The following is a 21,619-nucleotide window of genomic DNA, read 5'->3' on the forward strand; positions in this document are numbered from 1 at the left end:
AGCCAAATACTTGAAAAGCAGGATGATCACAGAGTCCAGCACTAAAGAAAAATATCATAGAGTTGAGAGTTGTTGACAAAATGCCAGAGCTGCAGCCAAGTATTACAGGACCTGTCCAGACTGCTCCAAAATACATGTGGAGCTGCAGCCAAGTATTACAGGACCTGTCCAGACTTGGGATCAGTGGGGCTAAAGACACTGATATTTTTTTTCACCACTCTCTTGATCTTAAATTTGATTTTAAATTGACTTAAAGTGCTGTTTAATTTGCCATGAGGCTTAATCATGATGAGATGGATTAGACAAAGATTAGGGTAAATGAGACAGTCAAAGGCTGAAAATAACTCAGTCCATCATGTATGTTTTTTGTGCCTATAGGGTAGTTTTACTCCCATAAAGATTAACATTTAGAAGTCTCACTGTAACACAGTTCACTCAAAGATGATATCTGAAACTGTAATACCTACTGCCATAACAAAAACAAGCTGGTACTGTGTTTGCTACCACAAGCACTTTGACAAATAAGCAAGTACCCTTAGATCCCTTTTCTGAGATTATTTCAAACATGGCTGAGCTCATTCAGGTTATTCCCTGATAATTTTCCCTTTTCCTTCTTCATAAAGTTTCGAAACTCGCTTCATCTGCTGATGGAAACCCTCAATGCTACGACTCCACACTACGTGCGTTGTATTAAGCCAAACGACTTCAAGTTTCCGTTCACGTAAGTTTGGTCATGTATGGTTCATGTAGGCCTGGCTCTGAGTGGGGGGAATGGCCCAAAAGCTCGGAGGATCATGGCTCTGCTAGCCATTGCTCACTCAGGAATAAAGTGTTATGTCTCATTTCTGTTGTTATACATTTACTGTGTGTGTACATGAACTTAGAGAAGGAGATGTTTTGGGTTGGACAGAGGGAGAGTACTTTCTGAGGCGTATTTTTTCCATTATGATGTAGGAGGAAAAATATCTGCAACTTCATTGTTTCCTCATTTGAATTTGACTGATAGTTTGCACTCCTTGAATTCACTTGACATCTGCATTCTCTGATTGGAATCTGTTTTTGCATATTCCAATGTCTTATTCCTTATCTTTTTTTATATATTAAATTGTTTAGAGCTTTCCTCAAAAGTCTGCTGATGTACTCTTTTTATTCTTAAATAGATTTGATGAAAAGCGAGCAGTACAGCAGCTTAGGGCTTGCGGTGTCCTGGAAACCATCCGAATCAGTGCAGCTGGCTTCCCCTCAAGGTATATTTGCTTTTTTCTAGATTACTTTCAGCAGCAGTTATTCTTGTTGAGAGAGGTTTTCACTGTTTGGACTGACCCTGGCTCTGTTTTATGGCACAGGTGGACATACCAAGAGTTCTTCAGCCGTTACCGTGTTCTGATGAAGCAGAGAGATGTCCTTAGTGACCGAAAACAGACATGTAAAAATGTCCTGGAGAAGCTGATTCTGGTACTAGACTCAGTGCTTAAAATCTTTGGAATCTGAAGGGCTAGCTTCCCCTTACTAGCTTGTAAATAATCACACTGTTTTTGTTTTTTATAAAACTACTAAACAACCGATGTAAGGACAAGAAGTCATAGGTTCTCTAAATGCTGTTATTCATCGTTCTTTTGAAACTGTAGGGCTTGGCTCCTACTAAGGACAAGCAGTTCTTACYATAATAAAATTAAATAAGCTCTCTTAGGAGGATAGCTCCAGTATTACTGTATAGGGAATGTGGTTTGAATTTACCAGTGTATGAGGAAAGAAAGACAGTGATTTTAAATGTGGGTGGGTTGAGGGTGAGCATTACCTTGATTAACAGCAGGGTATATTAACTCTGAAGGTTATCTGGAGGCTTTCTAATGTGAAGCTGTTTCTGTGTGGGTATATGTGTTTGAGTCTTTCACTCTCCTCAGTTCCTATGTTAAAGTCAAACTTTTTCACTCCTGTAGTCCTCTCACCATTGCCTGCCTGCTTAGCCTGGAGGCCTTTCTCATACCTCACCAGCCTCTTGCTTTACCTCCTATCTCCTATTGCAGCCCTGTATTTGCAGGCTATGCTATCAAAAGCATTGGAGTTGCACCTGAGCTCATATGGTTCCTCAGGATTTACCCATTTCTTAAGGCCTGAGGAACGGTGGGGGAAGGCAGGCTCCAAAGAGACAGTTCTATTCAAGTAGAAGGTGGTTAATTGGGACTTAGTCAGGAGTATAAGTTAGGAAGAGAAAGAAACAAAGTTTACTGAAGGTATAGAAGCAAGAAAGTCTAACTTGCCGAGGTGCAAAGCCAGTGTGAGGAAGTTTATGAAAAGAAAAGGAAAATACTGTGCAGGCCTGTTGGGGCTTGGCTTTTTTCGTTCTGTGTCTGTGGTTGAACTTAACTGACTTTATTTTTTTTAGTACAATGTGTATGTGTGTATGTGTGCGTACTTATACATACATACAAACACACACACCCATATAAAAATACCATGAAATGCCAAATATATCCTGAGCTGTAGCTCTTTGACTGCCATTCTTTTCAACTTGACATCAAATAATCAACAAATTTTTTTTGTTATCTTACCTTTGTATATTTCCAGTGTTTTTCTCCAGGGAGTATTACAACCATCTAGAAATAGAATACTATCCTCTTTCTGTTTTAGTTATGAAAGTTCAGATGTGTTTGAGTAGCATAGATATGTTTTATTCTGGCTTAGTCCTTAGTGCAGTAAATGGTAAGTATATGTTTGAAGCCCCAGCTGTCTCATTTTTTCCATGTAATATGGTTGAAGACTGACCACTCAGAGAAGGAGAGATGGAGAGAAATTGCAAATGTACGTTATCTGTATTGCTTTCATCCTCTGGGCCCCTTCTTCGCTTCCCCTGCTCTCCAAGTCTTTTACAAACTTTGTGGCATTCTTGTCTAAGCAAAATCCTCACGTTGATTCCCTAAGACCCTACATGTAGCCTTATTGTATTTATTTAAGAGAGTCATACAGAGAAAATAGTAGAATTAAATACTCTCCTCCACTAGCTAATTTAAGTCTAGATTTGCTTGAAATATTACACAGATCATTTTACCGCTTTACTAACTGTACTTTCATTTAGCCTTCATGCCTTTTTTTTTCCCCCCCCCACTAACATTTAATTCTGTAACTGATCATCTTTTTACCTCTGAAAATAGGACAAGGATAAGTACCAGTTTGGTAAGACAAAAATATTTTTCCGGGCTGGTCAAGTAGCGTATCTGGAAAAAATAAGGGCAGATAAGTTGAGAGCTGCCTGTATCCGCATCCAAAAGACGATCCGAGGCTGGCTGATGCGAAAGAAGTACATGCGTATGAGGAAGGCTGCCATCACCATTCAGAGATATGTCAGAGGGTACCAAGCACGATGGTAAGCATTACTCTTGGGAAAACCCACACTAGCCTCAATTCAGATCCCTTTAAGTAGGACATTTAAATGTGATACATTTGCTCTCTCCTTCCTATACTGGCTGAGAGGAAATGATTTTCCAGTGGAATGAAGGAAAAAGAATATAATGAGTATATCTCTCCTGCCTGTTTCTGACCTTCATAAGGGGACGGTCACTTTGTAAGGGGATGATGCTTAGAACAGTGTGTTGTTAGTTGGAGTAGAGTAAAAGGACTATTAGGAGATATGTCTGCAAGTGAGGAAAAGCAGGACTCTTGGCTGAATTCTTATTGCCCAGCTTCCACTTGCACTCCCAGTTTGGTCTGTCTGTACTGCTGGAGAAGCCATTGCTCATGCAGGGTGCAGCTGTGAGGGGAGGTAGGTCTGCTAGAATCATTCCTTTGGATTGATGAGTGAGGGATGGCCCTGGATGAGCCCAGGAAAAGGCAGGAGAATGAGTAGTATCATTCAAAGGCAAGGTGGTTACAAAGACTGTAAGAATCTGCCTTGGGAAGGAGTATCAAGATACTGTGTAATTCTCTTGCTGAGAGAACAAACATTTTCTACAGCTAGGAATTAGGAGAGGAAATCTGGAAGGTGGCATAGTGGAAATAGCTTTAAAGCTGGAGACAAGGTGATGAGAAATGAAGCTGAATTTATCTGTCAGTTCTATAGCACAGGTCTCAGAGGAAGTGAAAACATTTCCTTGAAAAACTTGCAAGGTTTCTGTTCATTTGTTATTCTGTCACGTTGCCATATGGTAGAATAGCAAGTAAATATGCTGTACCACTGATGACACTAGGAAGAAACTGAAGTAGAATATGCAGCTCTTAAGAAAGAGAGTAAAGTTATAGGACGTAAAATAGTATTCAGGAGTTGGAAAATAATTACAGGTATAATCTGTAATCTTTTTCTTGATTAGCTATGCCAAGTTCCTACGGAGAACACGGGCTGCCATCACTATTCAGAAGTTCCAGCGCATGTATGTGGTCCGCAAAAGATACCAATGCATGCGAGCTGCCACTATTGCTCTTCAGGCTCTCTTAAGAGGTTACATGGCCAGGAACAAATACCAAATGGTAAGAAATCCTAATGTGTTACTACTTCACTGTAGCTTCATTCCTGCATACCTTCAGGACAAAGCTGCTCTATGGTGTCCCCTGGAGAATCTGAAATGTTTGTGTGCACATTGTTATGCATGATGCACAAACAAGATACCAAAGCATGGATTGAAGCACAGCACCTGGAAATTAGAAGGATCTGGTACTGCAGTCAGTGAACTAGTCATTTTAGAGATGCTCACATTGTCATCTAACCTGAATGCACCTTGACTGTACATTCTGCGGAGCATCTAGCAGGGATTTAGAGAGCTTCTCTTGAGAAAGTTTTTTTGTTCATTATATAGAAAGTAGAGGCCCTTAAAATAAATACTGAAAATCTGCTTGTGTGAATATGCCTTCATGAATCTGAATTAGTATTACTCATGTTAACATAGATATGATGCACTGCTCTTCCAGTTCCATCCCTAATTTCAGTGATTTTGTGAAATGGTGTAAGGGTTGATAGAATATACTGAATGAGATGAATGTTAATAAGCAGATACCCGTAAAAATAGAAGATTAAAACTTTAGTGTGTTTGGGGAGTTTTATGTACTAATGCTGGATTCATTTTGGAGAGGAATTGATATAACCCTGTCCTGGTGATATATTGATAACATTTTCCTGACTATCTGTGATAAAATAAAAAATTCCTTTGAGAAATTAGAATTTATTCTTCAGTGATTACTGGACTGGAACCAAATTATGGTTCAAACAGACCATAAAATGCCAGCATTTTTCATGGCTCTTTTGTCTATGAGAATTGTGTAGAACTAGGTTCAAAAGTCAGCTTATATTTCACCAAAAAGTTATCCGAAGGATTCTGTTTTTTTTCTCAAACAGATATGAAAGGTATATAACCCAAAAGTTAATTAGTGCTTATGTTCCACATGTTTATTTGTTTTTAAAGTTACAGTCATGTGTGTACGTGTCTACATAGCATCTTAACATACATTAACCAGAAGGTTTGGAAACAAGCAACCCCCAATCAGAATTTCTAGGTAGTAAGTTTTGCTCCCTGTGCTTGACTCACCTGTCTTTTTTTTATAGGTATGTATTTGCCTTTTTATTAGAATTTTTAGCATTTTCAGTGTTATAAACCATATTTTATGTTGTTAGAAGATATAAGACATGTTTTTAACGGTAATCTGACAGATGTGATTCAGCTAATCTACAGAAAGGAATAAACTTCATGTTAAATTGAGAGATAGATCACATCAATATGTGGACTGAAGGCCACCCTTAGGAAACTGGGAGATGATTCTGTACACCTGAAATTAGTCGTGTGAGTGATATACACAGCATCTGTCCTGTAGCGCAGTGTTTTATAAACCAGTTACATTCCCTTTTAATAGAGATGGCAGATTTCTAGAGAAGTCACCATAAGAGGTGGTCGGACTTGCCTGTCAGGGAATATCCCCCTAGAGCAATGAATTGTTCACTGTAGTAAAACATGAAATTCTGGTAACRCAGATGGAATGTATATTAATTGTCTTATGTGTAGTGTGTTCACATTGTCCTTGGAAGGTGGAATTTTATTAAAACTAAGATACAGGGATGGCCATAGAAAGAAACACAAGTTCTGCCATACTAAGATTAACATGGTGGTTCTGAAATTCATGACGATTGCAACTGAGCGAAACTGAAAGGTTGTCCTATGACAGTACGCTTGGGTTGAACTGTGTCTCTCTAAGTAATATATGATACACGTGTTGTTCATTAGGGTTGTGAAAGGTATCTGTTGTTGTTTTTATAACAGAAGGCATGTGTTGCAGTCACATGACTAATACAAGGAATTTAAAATGGTTGAATCATCTATTTCATACGTCCTGGGGAAAGCTGCTGCCTGAGTGATGTGTTTGTCAGTCTAACAAGGAGTTGAGTTCCTCCACAGCTTTTACATAAGCTCTCCTGAGAAATATCTCATAAATTAAGTAAATTTCCTGATACTCTCATCTTTTTTTGGAGTGTGCTGTTTTACCATTGGATTACATGTATCTAAGAATTCACTGGCAAATGAGGACCATCTGTACAGAATGGAGGTATTTTGTGTGACTTGTTGCTTTCAAACTTGAGGTGAAAATATTGTTGAAAACAAATTGTATTTGAGTTATTAAGGCGTCTGCAGGTAACCTGAAGAACTACTCCAGTAAACATGTAGGAAGGGAAACAGGAGTCAGGAAAGCTGACTGCATGTCATATACTCTGAAGGACTTTGACTTTTGACCTTCTGTATTTTTAATAGATCTATTTCTTTACCTAGGTGTGTTATTTAATCTAGTGCTGTTGTTTCAGTTCCTCAGTTTTTCTTTAAAAATAAATGGCTAAGGGAGAAAGTTTGTTTATCTTATAATCTTGCCGCTTTGCCATTGAGCCGTTTGATTCATTGATATGAAAGTGTAACACTTGTAACACATTTCAGTTTGTTTGCTATGAAATATAAAAGAAAATTTTCTTAGACTACTAGTTTGTTTTATCAACTTCGTTGTAAATCAGTGCAAGAATGTGAACTGTATACAGTCTTTAAACTATCAAATCTAGGAAGTAATGTAAAATCTTAAGTAGTTTTAATGTTTGGACAAAACTGTTTAGTTTGCAGAAGCTTTATTAGCTGAACTCCAAAGTTCTCAGAGTCATGGAAGTCTTGTGAGTTTGGGCATGCTCTACGAGCATAGCTGTGGTCCACTGGAATTCGGGTCCTCCAGACCTTGGGGGAGTCTCTGATAGCATCGGTGATGGAAGGATCCAAAACCAAGTAGTAGAATCTTCCTAGTGGAAATCTCTGGCTATGACATTGACAAAAGTTGCTGGCATTCTTGACTGTTGTTCTTGAAAAATGATGAAAAACATTTTTTTTGCACCTCAAAGTTATGGGTGAAATTTCCCCCATGAAATAGTTTGGAATTAATACAATATAAAATTTCTGATTAGAATAAATGGAGAGAAAAGTATTTTTCCATGCAGGCTAGTCTAAGAAATTCCATAAAAAGGGGAAAAATGGAAAATGGAATGGAACTTGTAGTCTACTCAGCTAGACTACAGCTGTTGTTGTTAGCAGCTGCTATAATGTGCTCTAGATTTTAGCACGTAGTAGTTGCATTGTGTGTCAAGTGTGGTTTTAAACTGTGTATTGATGAAGCCTATGCTGCATATGTCAATGTTTTTAAGAATTTTCAAGATAAAAGATACAGTAAAAAAAAACACCAAGAAAAAACACCCAACACCAAGTAGTCATCTGGATTGTATTTTGTAATCTTGCCAACAGGTACCATATAGTTTTGTAATTAGCCTGGATCTGACATCAACACAAAGGAATGTCCATTTTTTCAATATGTTCCCAGCTCCTTCTTTGCATGTTTTTTCATCTAATTCCTTCCTAGTCTTCTTCCTTATCCCTGTCCTCTTTTCCCTTTCACTTTTTTTTTAAAATCCATTCCATATTCATTTCCTGTTACTCCACCAGCAGTTTCTCTTTTCAGGCGGAGGTATACATCATCTTTACACCTCTCATTATGGACTCTGCTTAACTGAGCAGGTGTAGTTTGCAACTCTAATGCCCCTTGTGCTGTTTTTTCTTAACTGTAGATGCTTCGGGAGCACAAGTCTATTATTATTCAGAAACATGTAAGAGGCTGGCTGGCTCGAGTGCACTACCAGAGGACCTTGAAGGCAATTGTTTACTTGCAATGCTGTTACCGGCGCATGATGGCCAAGAGGGAGCTAAAGAAACTGAAGATAGAGGCCCGGTCTGTGGAACGCTACAAGAAGCTTCACATTGGCTTGGAGAACAAAATCATGCAGCTGCAACGAAAAATTGATGAGCAGGTAAGGGCTCCCTACTCAGGGAAGATATTTGGAAGTCTTGTGTCATCTTCCTCAGTAGCACTGTGGGCATTCACTGAAAAATGCGCTGAATTTTCATTGTAAGGGATGAGGTTTTTACTTTGTTGAAGAACCTTGATAGATGGGGCAGGGAGACGCCAGTAGTACTGAAACAGAACATCCATTTGTATCTCTCAGCAACACTGAGAGAAAACATCTGCTTCTTTAGCTTCAGTGTTTCCTCTGAAACACTTCAGTTCTGGTTTAAGGGAAAGGCGAGATGATCGTATTGGATGTATGTGGGCTTTCTGTCTGATTTGAGTTCAGGACATTAATGTGCAGGCTTAGAGACTGGACTGTTCTGTCACCTCTTTAAGCAAATCTGCAAAAACAGACCGAAGCTTTTTGGAAATGGGGAAACTGCTGTTTTGCTCCCTTGTCTGGGTATATTCTATAGGCAAATAGAAGGCAAATAATCCAGAATATTTTCAACTGCTGCTATATCTGTGTTGTGTTTTGCAAAGAACAAAGAGTACAAATCTCTGCTGGAGAAGCTGAGTAGCCTGGAGATCACGTACAGTACGGAGACAGAGAGGCTGCGGAGTGACGTGGAAAGGCTTCGGATGAGTGAGGAGGAGGCTAAGAATGCAACCAACCGTGTCCTCAGCCTTCAGGAGGAGATCGCCAAGCTCCGGAAGGAGCTGCACCAAACTCAGTCTGAGAAGAAGACCATCGAGGAGTGGGCAGACAAATACAAACATGAAACTGAGCAGGCAAGTGTGCAGTCCCCAGATACTACAGAGTTAGGCATAATCTCTTTTTTCTGCAATCCCTCTTATTCCACTGTTGCTGACATCTTATTAATGGAGTTTAGCATCTTATTTAGGGTTTGAAATTGTCACTTTTTTTCTCCTTCATTGCAGCCTGTGCTGCATCCTCCCGCAGAAACAATGTGCAGTGTTTCAGTGAAGCATCCCTAGAAGAAGGCTCAATGTACTGTCACTTTAGATAGATCTCAGAACCCTTAAGAACAATCCTGCTGCTGCTTTCCTGCTTGTCCGTGTCACAGGTTTTTGACCTGTAACATTTTCCTATGTAGCATTCAGAGCTGATGTCGGGCAGGAGGTATGTTACTGCAAAGCACAGAAATAAAGCAAATGCTCTTATTTGTTCATGTTTCTAGGTGCTTTGCATGAGAAAATTTACAGAGGCCTTACCTCCTTCAGTTGTGTGACTGATATTTTTACAATATTTTTAAGTAATATTATACCTGTACGACTGTGAATAGGCTTGGTACCTRAGTAACTGCATCTATGCTAGAGGAGTATATTAAATCTGTGTTTCATATATAAATACAGGTACCACATCTATTCAGGTTTTAATATTGACAATATTTGCAAATCCAAATATCCAAGCTCACTCAATCAAAGAGACAGAGCGCTCATACAAAGAAATCCTTTTACCTACCTAGAGAACAAAATTGTTTAGATTTCAGAAGTCTGTCCCATATGCAGTATTCAAAGGTACCTATTTTTATCTTACCTCATTTGAACAATTAGTCTACTGAACACACATAAACGGACACGTGTGTGTGTGTGTGTACAGACTAGTTTAGCAGGTTTTGACCAATCCCTCATCTTTGCTTTAACCACGAGCATATCGAGCAAGTTGTTTCTTGTCACAATTACCTGCTGATACAGTGCCAGTTTTGAATACTGGAAGATCAATGCCTTCATTATGCTATGCTGCAATGGTGCAATTCAAGATTAGATGAGCATAAGGAAAAATATTAGTTCACTAAGCGCAGTGAATGTATGGTAACCATAAACAGAGGCAAATGCGGACCTGATAAATCCTGGCATGGTTAAAGTGGTTCAACTTTTGTGCATAGGCAAGATGTTAGATTACARTATTACCAAAAGCAATGGAATTATATGACAGAACTACTGAATTTGTGCCTATTTTAGGAATATTTCTATTTTAAGGAATAAATTACATCTTTGGGGATTTTACTGGAAAATATTATGGCACAATGGAGTGGTCTAAGTCCGTTTCAGCATCCAATCAGAAATGGGATGTAGAATGTGTGGGAGAATCTGCAGTGGGGCATGAATTAAATGTAATTTGAGAAATGACAATGTCATAACTTAGCTCACTGGCTTCATTCTCTGAGGAACTGTTAAAAAAATCTAAGTATTTGAACTCTTACAACAAGGGTGCAGTTGCTGTTAGGGCTAGTGATGGAAGATTAAGTGCATTCTGATGACAATCAAATGTTTTATTATCTTTGTAGCTTGTATCGGAACTGAAAGAGCAGAACACGTTACTGAAAACAGAAAAGGAGGAGCTGAACCGTCGCATCCATGACCAGGCAAGGGAGATAACAGGTTGGTACTGTTCTCTTCACTCTTGTTTTATACTTGATGTTACCTTGTAAAGCAACACTCTCTTGGCTAGATTTGGCTAATCTGCTGTAGTTTGTATTCCTTTTTAGTTTAATGGTTTGATTTCTTTGATTTAAGAACTTACCTGCATGATGATTATTTACTATTTGATTTTCCAGAAAGTCCTAAGGGTTTGGGGTCTTTCTGATGAGGGTTGCTGTTAACAAAGCATTTTACTTTATAAATGAAGGCTCTTTTATTTAATACAGTGAACCTACTACAGCAGGATTCTTCTGATGTGATCTACTAACTGTGGAAGCAAATGTACTGCATGAGCAGGCAGACACTCAAGTTCCTAGTCTCTTAACTCTTTGGAGGGGTCTAAGTATGAGCCAGAATTTCTGAGCCCTCCCCGCTGCTGTGGCAGGTAGTGCTACTGCTACCTAGTCAGCAGCTGGAAGACTGTAGCTCTAGATGTGAAGGGTGTGTAGGAGGCAGCTGGGATGAGGAGGATCAGTGTGCCTGAGGCATAGATCATCTCACATTTGCTTTGTACATAATACAGCATTGGGCTAGTGCTCCTTCTTTTTCTCCCCTGGAATTACTAATGCAAGGCATTAGAAGAATAACTAGTTTGACTGAAGCCTTCTGTGAACCCTGCTGTGGTTACCACAATAAGTCTTTGGTCCTTTGTGTATTTGGCTATATTTTTACCTACGGAAGCACAAATACCACATACCAGTTTCAAAGAGCAGACCTCTTTCAGCCTCTATGTTCCTGGTGCGTACACACCTCCTGTACCCACAGAACAGATGCATCGCAGGTGAGGTAGAGATGGAGTTCTCACTTTGGCTTCCTCTTCTCTGTCACAGAGACAATGGAGAAGAAGCTAGTGGAGGAAACGAAACAGCTGGAGCTAGATCTGAATGATGAAAGGTTACGGTATCAGAACCTGCTAAATGAGTTCAGCCGCTTAGAAGAGCGTTACGATGATCTCAAGGATGAAATGAACTTAATGGTGGTAAGTGGATAAAGATCTGAGAAATTAAAAGTTGCTCATGAGTGTGTTTTAGCAGAATCTAGTGGTATAATTTAGGACCTGATTTGGCTCTCAGCTGTGTGGTGGTTACCTGTATCTGAAAACGGAATTTGTTGTTTGAAGTACTGGTTAATTAGATTAGCTCAGCAAAAACACACTATACTATCAAAACCATTTAAAATTTGTGGTTGAATAATCTTTTATTTTCAGTTTTGTGGAAGAAAGTTAAAGTTCTGCTGTGACTTGGCCTTCTGTCTTCATTTTGCCCTAAAGTTATTAACATGTGCTGGAGCCATTTGTACCACATTCAGCCACTGTTAAATTTTCAGTAGTTCTAGGGCTATTTTTATGCATCGGGAGGAAAAAGTATTCCTCACTGCAGTGTCTGGAATTTCAGAGAATTGCTGCCTCTACTTTCCTACCCTGCCTGTTCCTTCCTTGTAAACCAAGCTTTTCTTTCCCACAAAATGCTGCATAGTTGCTTGTTTCTGCTTTCGACAGCAAATAGTCAGTGGAGTAGGAACTGACCTGTCTCCATATATTTGATTGTGAACTGTAGCTCACAGGCTTCAGGCAGCATGAAAGACCAGAATCACAAACCTTTTCTTATAAATTGTGCTAGCTATGAAATAACACCAAATATTACAAGCTAAATTATAGGTTGTGAACAGACAATTGTAGGAAAAACATATAGTAGTATTGATTTGTTTCATTTGCACTCCAGAGCATCCCCAAGCCTGGACACAAAAGAACGGATTCAACTCACAGTAGCAATGAGTCTGAATATACTTTCAGCTCTGAGATCACAGAGGCAGAAGACTTACCACTGAGGATGGAGGTAACATTAAAAAAAACAACAACATACTTTTCATTGATCGATGGTTGAACTAATTCCCATCTCCTTTTGTGTGTGTTTTTGAACACCAAATGTTTATATTGAGAAATCTAGTGCTTCAATCCATCCTGTTCCATTTGCTTTACAAAAAGCTTAGTCTGTAGTTGGTTGTAGTCCTCTATAAAAAGGCTTTGTGAAAGGATGCTTAGAATTCTTCTTTAACACAGTCAGTGTAGCCTAGATGCTTGGCCATCCAGCTGATTTGCATCTGTCAGACACCTGCTTGCCAGCCTTTACAAGCACAATCACCTTTTTGTACAAAAGTGGCAATTCAGAAAAAACAGAAGACTTCTAGGAATATTATATTTAAGGGTTAAAACTGACAGAGTGGTTAGCCACCTACTTAATAGTCACATGCCCAGATGGAAAAAGAGCCACAGAGACTATGGTGCTGATGTCTTCTCAGCTTAGCAGAACTGCTGTAGGAGTTCAAGAAAAGACCGCGGTGGAGTTCTTGTATGTGTGAGCGACAGTCAGCAGAGTGCGTGTCAACTCTTTAAGTATTCCTCATCCCTAAAGGCCTGTGTTAAAAGGTGTGGTCTGAACCTTTTGCATAGAGTCAGTTGACTGTTAGGGTTGAGAACCTCGTGTTGATTTTTTTTTTCTTCTCTATTTCATATGGAAAAATAGAACTCAGACAATTTACTATCCCTTTGCATATGCAGTGATACAAATCCCAGATTATTTGAAAAATTTTTAGAAAGATGAATTATGGTGTAACTCCAAGCTATTTTCCAAATATTTTCGAAGATAACTTCCCTTTAAATCCCTCCCACGTAGTCGCACAGAAGCTAGAACTGCTAACACCTCAGAGAACCATCATATTCATGGTCTGACTGTGCTTGACTGCTTGGACATGCATAGCTTTCCCTGCGCATACTGGAGATTTTGGGTTTTTTTTTTTAAACTCCTGCTTCACTCTTAACTGTGATCATTCACACAGCTTACCCATTTGCTCTCTGTCCTGGTTGGTTATGTCCGTAGCTGCATTTTATTTACTTCCATTACTGTTTTTAAATTCTCTAAAGAAAATGGTTTTCTATCATGGACTCAGCTACTGTGACACATTCATACTGAAGTCATATTCTATGCAGACTCCTTTGGAGTGTTCATGCCTTTCCATTTACATTTTTCACCTTGCAGAATTGTTTCAGAAAGATGCCCTTATCTTCATGGATAGTCAGGAAAAAGAAGGTGCAACTGCATGTGATTGAATTTCACATACGAGCCAAATGTCATCTTTTCCCTTGGCTAATAGAATTTAATTGATGTTCTAGAGCCAGAATCACACTTGTAACAATTTTGGTTTTTTAGAATGTAAATGAAAGAAGTAACCTGCATAGGAGTGTGTGTAAATGCAGCACCAGGAAGATTAAATTTGTATTCATTTAACCCCATAAAATTTCAAACTCCAGTTTGACTATAGATTAACAATACAAAGCCATATGGAGAAAGTAGAGGTCATTTCAATCCAAAACAGTAAAGTGAAATATCTCAATGTCTGTTTTTTGTTTGTTTGATGTTTTTTTTTTTTTTTTTCCTGAGCTGTTGTTGTAGTTTGACTCTCCCCTCAACTGTGAAAGCAGATGAGGTGGAAGTGGCGAGGCTTGCTTGTCTGCTACAGTTGTTAATATTAATTTTCTAGTTCCTTATCTGGGCTTCAAAATTTTATGGTGCACTTCATAGTAAATGCTTTAATCTTCTTGCTACATAAAGTACAAAATGGCTGATGAACAATTTCTGATGCACTTTCAGTTTACAAATGCTGGTCCTTGCCCAGCAAATACTGAGAAAGCTAGTGGATTTGTCCCAGTACAGACTGTTTAATTAGCATAATAGAAAGAAAAGGACATAAAATATATTTTCCGGTACCTTTTTATTTCACGTCCCTCTAAATTACCTTGCTTAATCATGGGTCTAAATCTATAATCAGCATAGAGATTTCTCTTTAGCTAAAGAACCTGCTATAGAAATAATTGAAAAAGAAAAAACTTAGCCTCTATCTGCGGTTGCTTTCCAAGCGAGTCTAACCACAGATGTTTTTCTCCTTTCCCCTTCCAAACGAGTAAGAAAAAAAGGTATGCTTAATTATAGACCTGCTGTCTGCTAGTCTGTAGTGCTTTCTTTTGTTAGACTTTAGGTTTAGATATGGCTTATAATAGTAGATCCCTTTTAAAAATAGTCTTTTGATGGCTGATGAAACATTTTAGATGCCCACAGCCAACTCTCCAAATCAAGTAACATTTCTGTGTTCCTTTCTTTTCCCCAATCTGTTTCCCTTCTTTACTCACAGTAGTGCTTCCTTTTGATGTGGAAATGCAATACTTATTGACTTCCTTCTGGTCTTTCTAAAGCAGGAACCAAGTGAGAAAAAGGCACCATTGGATATGTCTCTGTTCCTCAAGCTGCAAAAACGGGTTACGGAGCTGGAGCAAGAAAAGCAATCCCTGCAGGACGAACTGGACAGAAAGGAAGAACAGGCTCTGCGCGCTAAGGCTAAGGTGGAATCCTTCTAGCTGATGAAATGCTGATGCCAGAGTATCCCTTCTTGTGATATATCAACTGTGTGAATGCTGACTGGCTTTTACTAAATTCTTATCTTCCCATAGTACTGCTTTATTTAACCACAACAAGTTTTATACCTCAGTACTTTCACTACTTGGTACTAGGGACTGCTTATTTTCTTTTCCAGCATCGTTGAGATTCCTTCATTGGAGTTAACAGGAACCAAAAGTGGTTGGGACCTTTGCTAAAAAAGGGCCATTTTTATTACATAGCCCATCTACTTAAACCCTGAAGGGAATAAGTAATTATTCATTTTAGGCAGAGTAAGAATATGGCCAAGTGTTTGAAACAGGATGCAGAGCCAACCCACTGAGATTAGACAGGTTTAGCAGATTTTATTTGAAGTTGTCCTCTGATTTGGTCTCTTCAAGTACTTGTAAAAATATGTAACCAATTTTGGCAATTGATTCTTGTTTACCTTTCACCAGTGAATTTCTTGAGCTTCCTGACATTCAGTAATTCTGCTGTTTCGTTACCAGCTACATTAGTGTGATTTATAAATGACTTTGTTTATGTTAACTAATTATGTGTCATAAACCCATAAGTAAATGAAAGGAGGTAATGCCAATATTCCACATTAAGCCCTCAGCAGTACTAGAATAAGTGTTTGCCAGTTTTATAGTAAAAAAAAATGTCAGCTCCCTTTATGGCTGCAAAATGCTTCCTCTCCTTTTCCTGCTTCAACCCAGTTAAAGAATAGAAAAGATTGGCTTGTTTGTCACTGCTGTTTGTGTTCTTTCATAGGAGGAGGAAAGGCCCCCAATAAGAGGTGCTGAGTTGGAGTATGAGTCACTCAAGGTAATTCTGGAAAGTTTATTTTATTTTCTAGTGAGAATGTTCCACCAATTATACTTGCTAGCACAGCAAGTTACATCAGCCTTCCTGTTTCAGTATATTAGCTGGAGAAAATAGAATGAAAATTCCCCAATAAGCCTTTTATTGTAGGATTGCCCTTTTTGAGGTATAGAATGTGTGGCTGGGGCTGCAGGTCAAGAAGATCCCCTTAAAACAGGGGGAGTTCTCTGTTGACAGCTTAGTACAGCTTGCAAGTTAATTTGAGCAAAAATACAATGGTGAGTGTAGCCCTCTCCTCCAAACACGTTATTGAAATTGGTGCATATCTTAGACCACTAAAAATAAAAATATTTCCCAGTATCACTGAATGCTGCAGAATCTTTGTAGCCTGCTGACTACTGTTTGTTGGGAACTGCTTTTTTTTAGGGGAAGAATAGGGGAAAAAATAGGTGCATTTTTTTCCATGAAATTTATATGATTTGATTTCCATCAAATTTATATGATTCATGTATATGTATTCTGATTTGGCACTTCRGACAAAAGGTAGCCCTATTAGTGAAATCCTCCCAGGCACTCTTCACAGTAGTYGAGAAGCCAGGGTTAAGGGAGCGAGTGACTGATTTGTCACAGTTACTCATAGTTTTTACCCTCTCTATCCATCTTCATGGCTGTATTTTATTGGCATGTAGGAATAATGCTGAGTGAAGGAGTTGTCCCTATTTCTTGCAGCGTCAAGAACTTGAATCTGAGAATAAAAAACTGAAGAATGAGTTGAATGAGCTGCAGAAGGCCCTCACAGAAACGCGATCTCCAGAGGTAACTGCTCCTGGTGCCCCTGCATATAGGGTCCTGCTGGATCAGCTGACTTCAGTGAGTGAAGAGCTTGAAGTGCGCAAGGAAGAAGTCCTCATCCTAAGGTCTCAGCTGGTTAGCCAGAAAGAAGCTATTCAACCCAAGGTAAATAATAATCAGCAGATGTACTGGGTAGTAAAGTTAAATTGCATCACTGAGATGCTTTAATTAACTTAGCAGCATGCTTGAAAAGGCAGAGAAAAATGGTCTAAGCTTCAAAGCCTTTCTAGGTGCAATCCATTGATCAGTTATTAGTGCACAAATTGCAACAGTTAGAATTGGGAGATTCTATTAATCAACCAATTTTGGTCTTGTCTACCAGCATTCATATAAAGATATCATACCAGTCACACCAGGCTGGCAGATACTGGTGGTTTGGCCAGGATCTCCTGAAAATCTCTTAACAATGCAGAAATAATTCTCATTTGGAGAAGTATCATTTCTCTACTGAGTATGTAGCTTGACTGGGAAGTTTACAACAGTTTTTAGGAATCCTTTTGATTAATACTTCAGTAGGAGGTACAAGGAACCCTTTGCTCCAAATTTACGCCTGGTCGTAGATGATCACGCTTACATAGCAATAAAATTTCATAAAGGCAACCTATGAAGGTGTATAAATTCCATACTGTTGCTTGATAGGTATCATGTGTTTTTGTTGAGAAGAGTAGATGCCATCAGAATCCCTGAAATGCATATTTCTAAAATAAAAAATAAAGCTCTAATTCTGATGAAATACTTATTCTCTTTAATGGGAAGTAATAGCTTTGAAAATAAGAGTTATTCAGCTTAAAAAAAAGTATCAGGTAAATCCACTAACTAGTCATTTCCATTGAATTGAAGTATCTAGTGGTTCATGACCTCAGCAGGGAATGAACAAAGGTGTCCTCTTTCCTTTGCTACTACAAAGATATTCTTATATTTGTGCTAAATAGATTGAAAGTCTGTGATGCATGGAGGTCTACATATCTTGTTTTAAATGACTAATTATAAAGAGAACAAAATCTTGTTTTCCTGTAATATTAAGAACATAAATTCTTGAATACTAAATCCTTGAGTGACTTATTCTCAACAAAGGTGGCATACAAGTGTTGTTTTGACAGCTGTACGAGAGAAATAAAAAGGTGACAGGGGGATGGCTAATAGACAGTTTGCATATAGCTTCTGCTTGTTAGGTTGGATAGCTGCAGCATGAACAGAATCTTTTAATGATCTGTTTCTCTTCTTTCCTGCCTACCAATTTGATTGCCAGGAGGATAAGGTACATACTTTCTTTCACAGCTATAAACTAGCATTTCTTAAATGCTAAAAAACCTCACCAATACTTGAGCTGTTGTTTCCCTGCATCTCATAACCTGTATGTTGTTGAAGCTGTTCTCACACTTTGCTGTTATTGAGGAGGCCGTTCTCATTATCCCTTCCCTAATTCCACCCACCTCCCCCTCTCCCAAAAGGTAACAAGTTACTTTGAAACAAGCAGATGTAACAATTTGGAGTTGCTGGTTTATAATAACCTGAACAGGAAGGGAAAAACTCACAAATCTATCTAGCAAACTCGGTCAACATATCTTGTTGAGTGTGCTTGGAGAGTAGGAGCAACACTGATTTGGGAGTATTTAGGAGTATGAGAAAACAAACTGACTTTAAATGAAGGCTGGTAATTTAAATGTTACAACTAGAGCATGTGGGGTGTTCTTGAAGATAGAAGAGTAATTAGCGCTTCTTTTCATCAGCACAAAAATAATAAATATGTGCAGATTGCTAAAGCTTGGTGGATTGGCAAATGACATTACAACAGTTTTACTGTATAATAAAATAATAATAGAAAAAATCACAAAGATTTCATAAGGATGTTGAGAATAATTTGATGAGAACCTTACGGTTTTTGTAGAAGATAACCCACATTATACAAGATGTGCTCCAAAACCGTACAAAATGCACAAAATTGTTGCAGCCGATATTCTGTAAAATTTTGGTCAGGGAAATGGCATTTAATTGTTTTGAAAGTGAAAAAGAGAAGTCAGAATTCCATCTCTTACGTTCATTAGCGTCTTGTGGTTTCACTGTTATCATCCACAGGAATGGCATAAGGCTCAGATCAGACTGGCTTAAGTGACTGTGAAAACCAGTTAAAAGTTTCAAGTTTTACTGAAGAAAAAGGAAAAGTGTGGTAGTAAACATTTCAAACTGAAACAAAATGGTATTATGATGATAACCAACTTTAAAAAATTTCCAGTCCTTGTAAATTACTTCCAGCTTTGCCGGAGTACTTAAAATACATGAAGGGAGGAACAGAGCTTATTTGCAAGGTTCCAGAGAATACGTGTAATGCTAGGTTTAAGAAATACGAATAGGACTAAGCTGTATGTGTAAACATGTTGCAAAATTACACTTCTTCACTTTCAGTATTAGCAGCTGTTCTTGGTAATTCAAAATTAAATGCAAATTCATCATTTTATGAAATGTATTTCATTCCTTTTACATGATGAACAAATGAAAAGAGGTTGTCACACGTACACGCTTATTAGACAGACTGATATTTCCACGTTGCATGCATTCATTTTAAAAGATATACCAAATGGTCGTAGAAATTATGGGCCAGACTCCTGCTCCCCAAGTACCCACACTAATTTTAACTCCTTCTCTAGGAGTGAGATTCCATTTGAATAAAGTGACTAAAATGTGGATTCAAAGGACGATTGCAGTGTTAAATTTACCCTGGAAATGACTCTGGAAATTCTTTTTCCAGAATACGATGACAGATTCTACAATCCTCTTGGAAGATGTGCAGAAAATGAAAGACAAAGGAGAAATAGCCCAGGCATATATTGGACTGAAGGAAACAAACAGGTATGAGTTCTCTTTATTTGATTTACAATCATTTGGGGTCTGCTGTGACACACTCAGTGTATCATATTCAGTAAGTTGCATCCATGTAAGCCTAGATTCTTYGAGAGCACTTGTAGTTGGGGATATAATTTGATGAGTTAAATTCTGTATGCAGTATTCGAAAGGATTAGAAACCAATGGGGAAATGCAAAATCAAGCTTCCTGGATTCCATCTGTCTAACCTTTAATTGGTTAAATTGCTCAAACAATTATTTTTTGACATTCCTTCTCTGTTTCTGGGTGCCATTCCCCATGCTGTTTTTACCCATTATCCAGTAGTTGTCACAGTAACCTGTCATAATACACATACTGTAAAATCATGAAATGCTGTAACCAGCTATGATCTCTAACACTGAGAACCAAATTTAATCATTAAGAATAAATAGGTATAAGCACAAGAAGTATTTTGCTAAGCAGTTTTAGAGCATTGTTTGTTTCTCTTTTATAGCAACTGTAATTTAGTGTGTACTGCCCTTAACATGTCATCTCATCACCATCATGTATCTCTTTTGTATTTTTTTAAACATTTTTCTTGGAAGACAATCTCCCCAGGACTATCATATGCTGAATGAGGACGGAGAACTTTGGCTGGTTTATGAAGGGTTAAAACAAGCCAACAGGTTATCAGACTTCTCAGATTTTTTTTTCTTCATTTGCATCTTCTTTTCTAGCTAACTGTGCCCCTTGCTATGGGTTTGCTTTAGCTACAGTATTTCTTATGCACTAATAGGTAAAAAAAAAAAAAAATAATTCATCATAAATTTTACAAATTTAGAGTTTCCCCAAACTTAGTCCCCAAACCTTTTTACCTGTCAAATTATATCATTAAAAACTTAAGGTGGTGATAACAGCTAATATATAATCCATAAAAATACTTGCACAAACATAGACTAGAAAATACCAGCAGCTGCACCACTGGAAAAGTTTTGTAACTGTATATTGTTTGTCTGCCTTTATGTTGGATATAGAAATTAATGTTCCTTACAGTTTTTCAGCTTAGACAAGTACCTTCATTTTAGTAATTATAAAGCTATTGTTTGGATAGCCACAGCATTCACTTCACTTTCAGATAGTTATGCTTCTTACTCTCCATATTCCAACTGAAGTTCAGTAGATTTAACGTTCCTCTCCCACATCTTTGTACAAGATTCAAAATGTAGCGCACACAAAATAATCAACAGAGAAGTAATCTGTGGTTCGTCATGGCACTGTTCCAACCTCGGTACAGTCGCTGCGACCTGTGCACGGACTGCATGCTCGTCATTGAACTGCTGGAATTCACCTTGTTAGTAAATTCACTCCAGCTGTGTGTGCACATCTGGCTCTCCGTATGCATAAGTGTGTCCCAGACTTCCAAAACAGTTCGTAGTCATGTACAGCCTACTAATTCAATAGATCAGCAGTGCTGACTTTCTTAAATATACACATTTGGTAGCAGTAACTACAAAAGGAGGTATTTTGCAATGAATGCTACTAACTACTGTCTTTCTGTTTCTTATGCTAACAAAATCTAAACCTAAGCTTGTTTTGTAAGCCTGCCAAGATCGAACGTAGCGCCTGCGTTCTGCAGAGCAGGATGCGAGAGTGATCGCTCTGCATCTTTCTTTTTTTTTTCTTTCTTTTTTTTTTTTTTTTGTCCTAGTACTGTAGAGGCAACAAGCTTTTTGTTAAATGGCAGAGCATTGCAGGTAAAYGACTATTTGCCCTTGCGTGCTTGATCAGTCTACTTACTAATAAATATGCCTGCCTTATGCATATTTAAACCCTGAAAGTTTGTCTAATTGAACACTAGTAGTCACTATTAATGTCATTTCCTGTGTGTGTATATTTATGAAATTATGAGTCAGAGCCCTTGGACAGTGCCTTGCAAATACGAGTTATTTCACACAGCACTGCTTTGA

At 38.3% G+C, this 21,619-nt stretch overlaps 1 protein-coding gene across 2 annotated transcripts in view; it reads left to right on the top strand.

Moving 5' to 3' along the window:
• The window catches only part of MYO5A (myosin VA), an 89,141-nt gene that overhangs the window by 50,550 nt on the left and 16,972 nt on the right, over positions 1 to 21,619 (top strand). Inside the window, exons 15-29 of one of the 2 annotated variants that reach the window (XM_026060608.1) lie at positions 624 to 721; positions 1,161 to 1,247; positions 1,347 to 1,455; positions 3,153 to 3,364; positions 4,305 to 4,461; positions 8,066 to 8,305; positions 8,827 to 9,075; positions 10,596 to 10,689; positions 11,559 to 11,707; positions 12,450 to 12,563; positions 14,975 to 15,121; positions 15,930 to 15,983; positions 16,710 to 16,937; positions 19,579 to 19,679; positions 20,258 to 20,338. In XM_026060608.1, coding sequence (XP_025916393.1) covers positions 624 to 721; positions 1,161 to 1,247; positions 1,347 to 1,455; positions 3,153 to 3,364; positions 4,305 to 4,461; positions 8,066 to 8,305; positions 8,827 to 9,075; positions 10,596 to 10,689; positions 11,559 to 11,707; positions 12,450 to 12,563; positions 14,975 to 15,121; positions 15,930 to 15,983; positions 16,710 to 16,937; positions 19,579 to 19,679; positions 20,258 to 20,338 — 2,120 coding nt within the window. The remainder of the gene's footprint in view (positions 1 to 623; positions 722 to 1,160; positions 1,248 to 1,346; positions 1,456 to 3,152; positions 3,365 to 4,304; positions 4,462 to 8,065; positions 8,306 to 8,826; positions 9,076 to 10,595; positions 10,690 to 11,558; positions 11,708 to 12,449; positions 12,564 to 14,974; positions 15,122 to 15,929; positions 15,984 to 16,709; positions 16,938 to 19,578; positions 19,680 to 20,257; positions 20,339 to 21,619) is intronic. The other variant, XM_026060609.1, reaches the window with a different exon arrangement.

The sequence above is a fragment of the Apteryx rowi genome, unplaced genomic scaffold, assembly GCF_003343035.1.
Source record: "Apteryx rowi isolate R43461 unplaced genomic scaffold, aptRow1 scaffold_17, whole genome shotgun sequence".
NCBI classification, from domain to species: domain Eukaryota; kingdom Metazoa; phylum Chordata; class Aves; order Apterygiformes; family Apterygidae; genus Apteryx; species Apteryx rowi.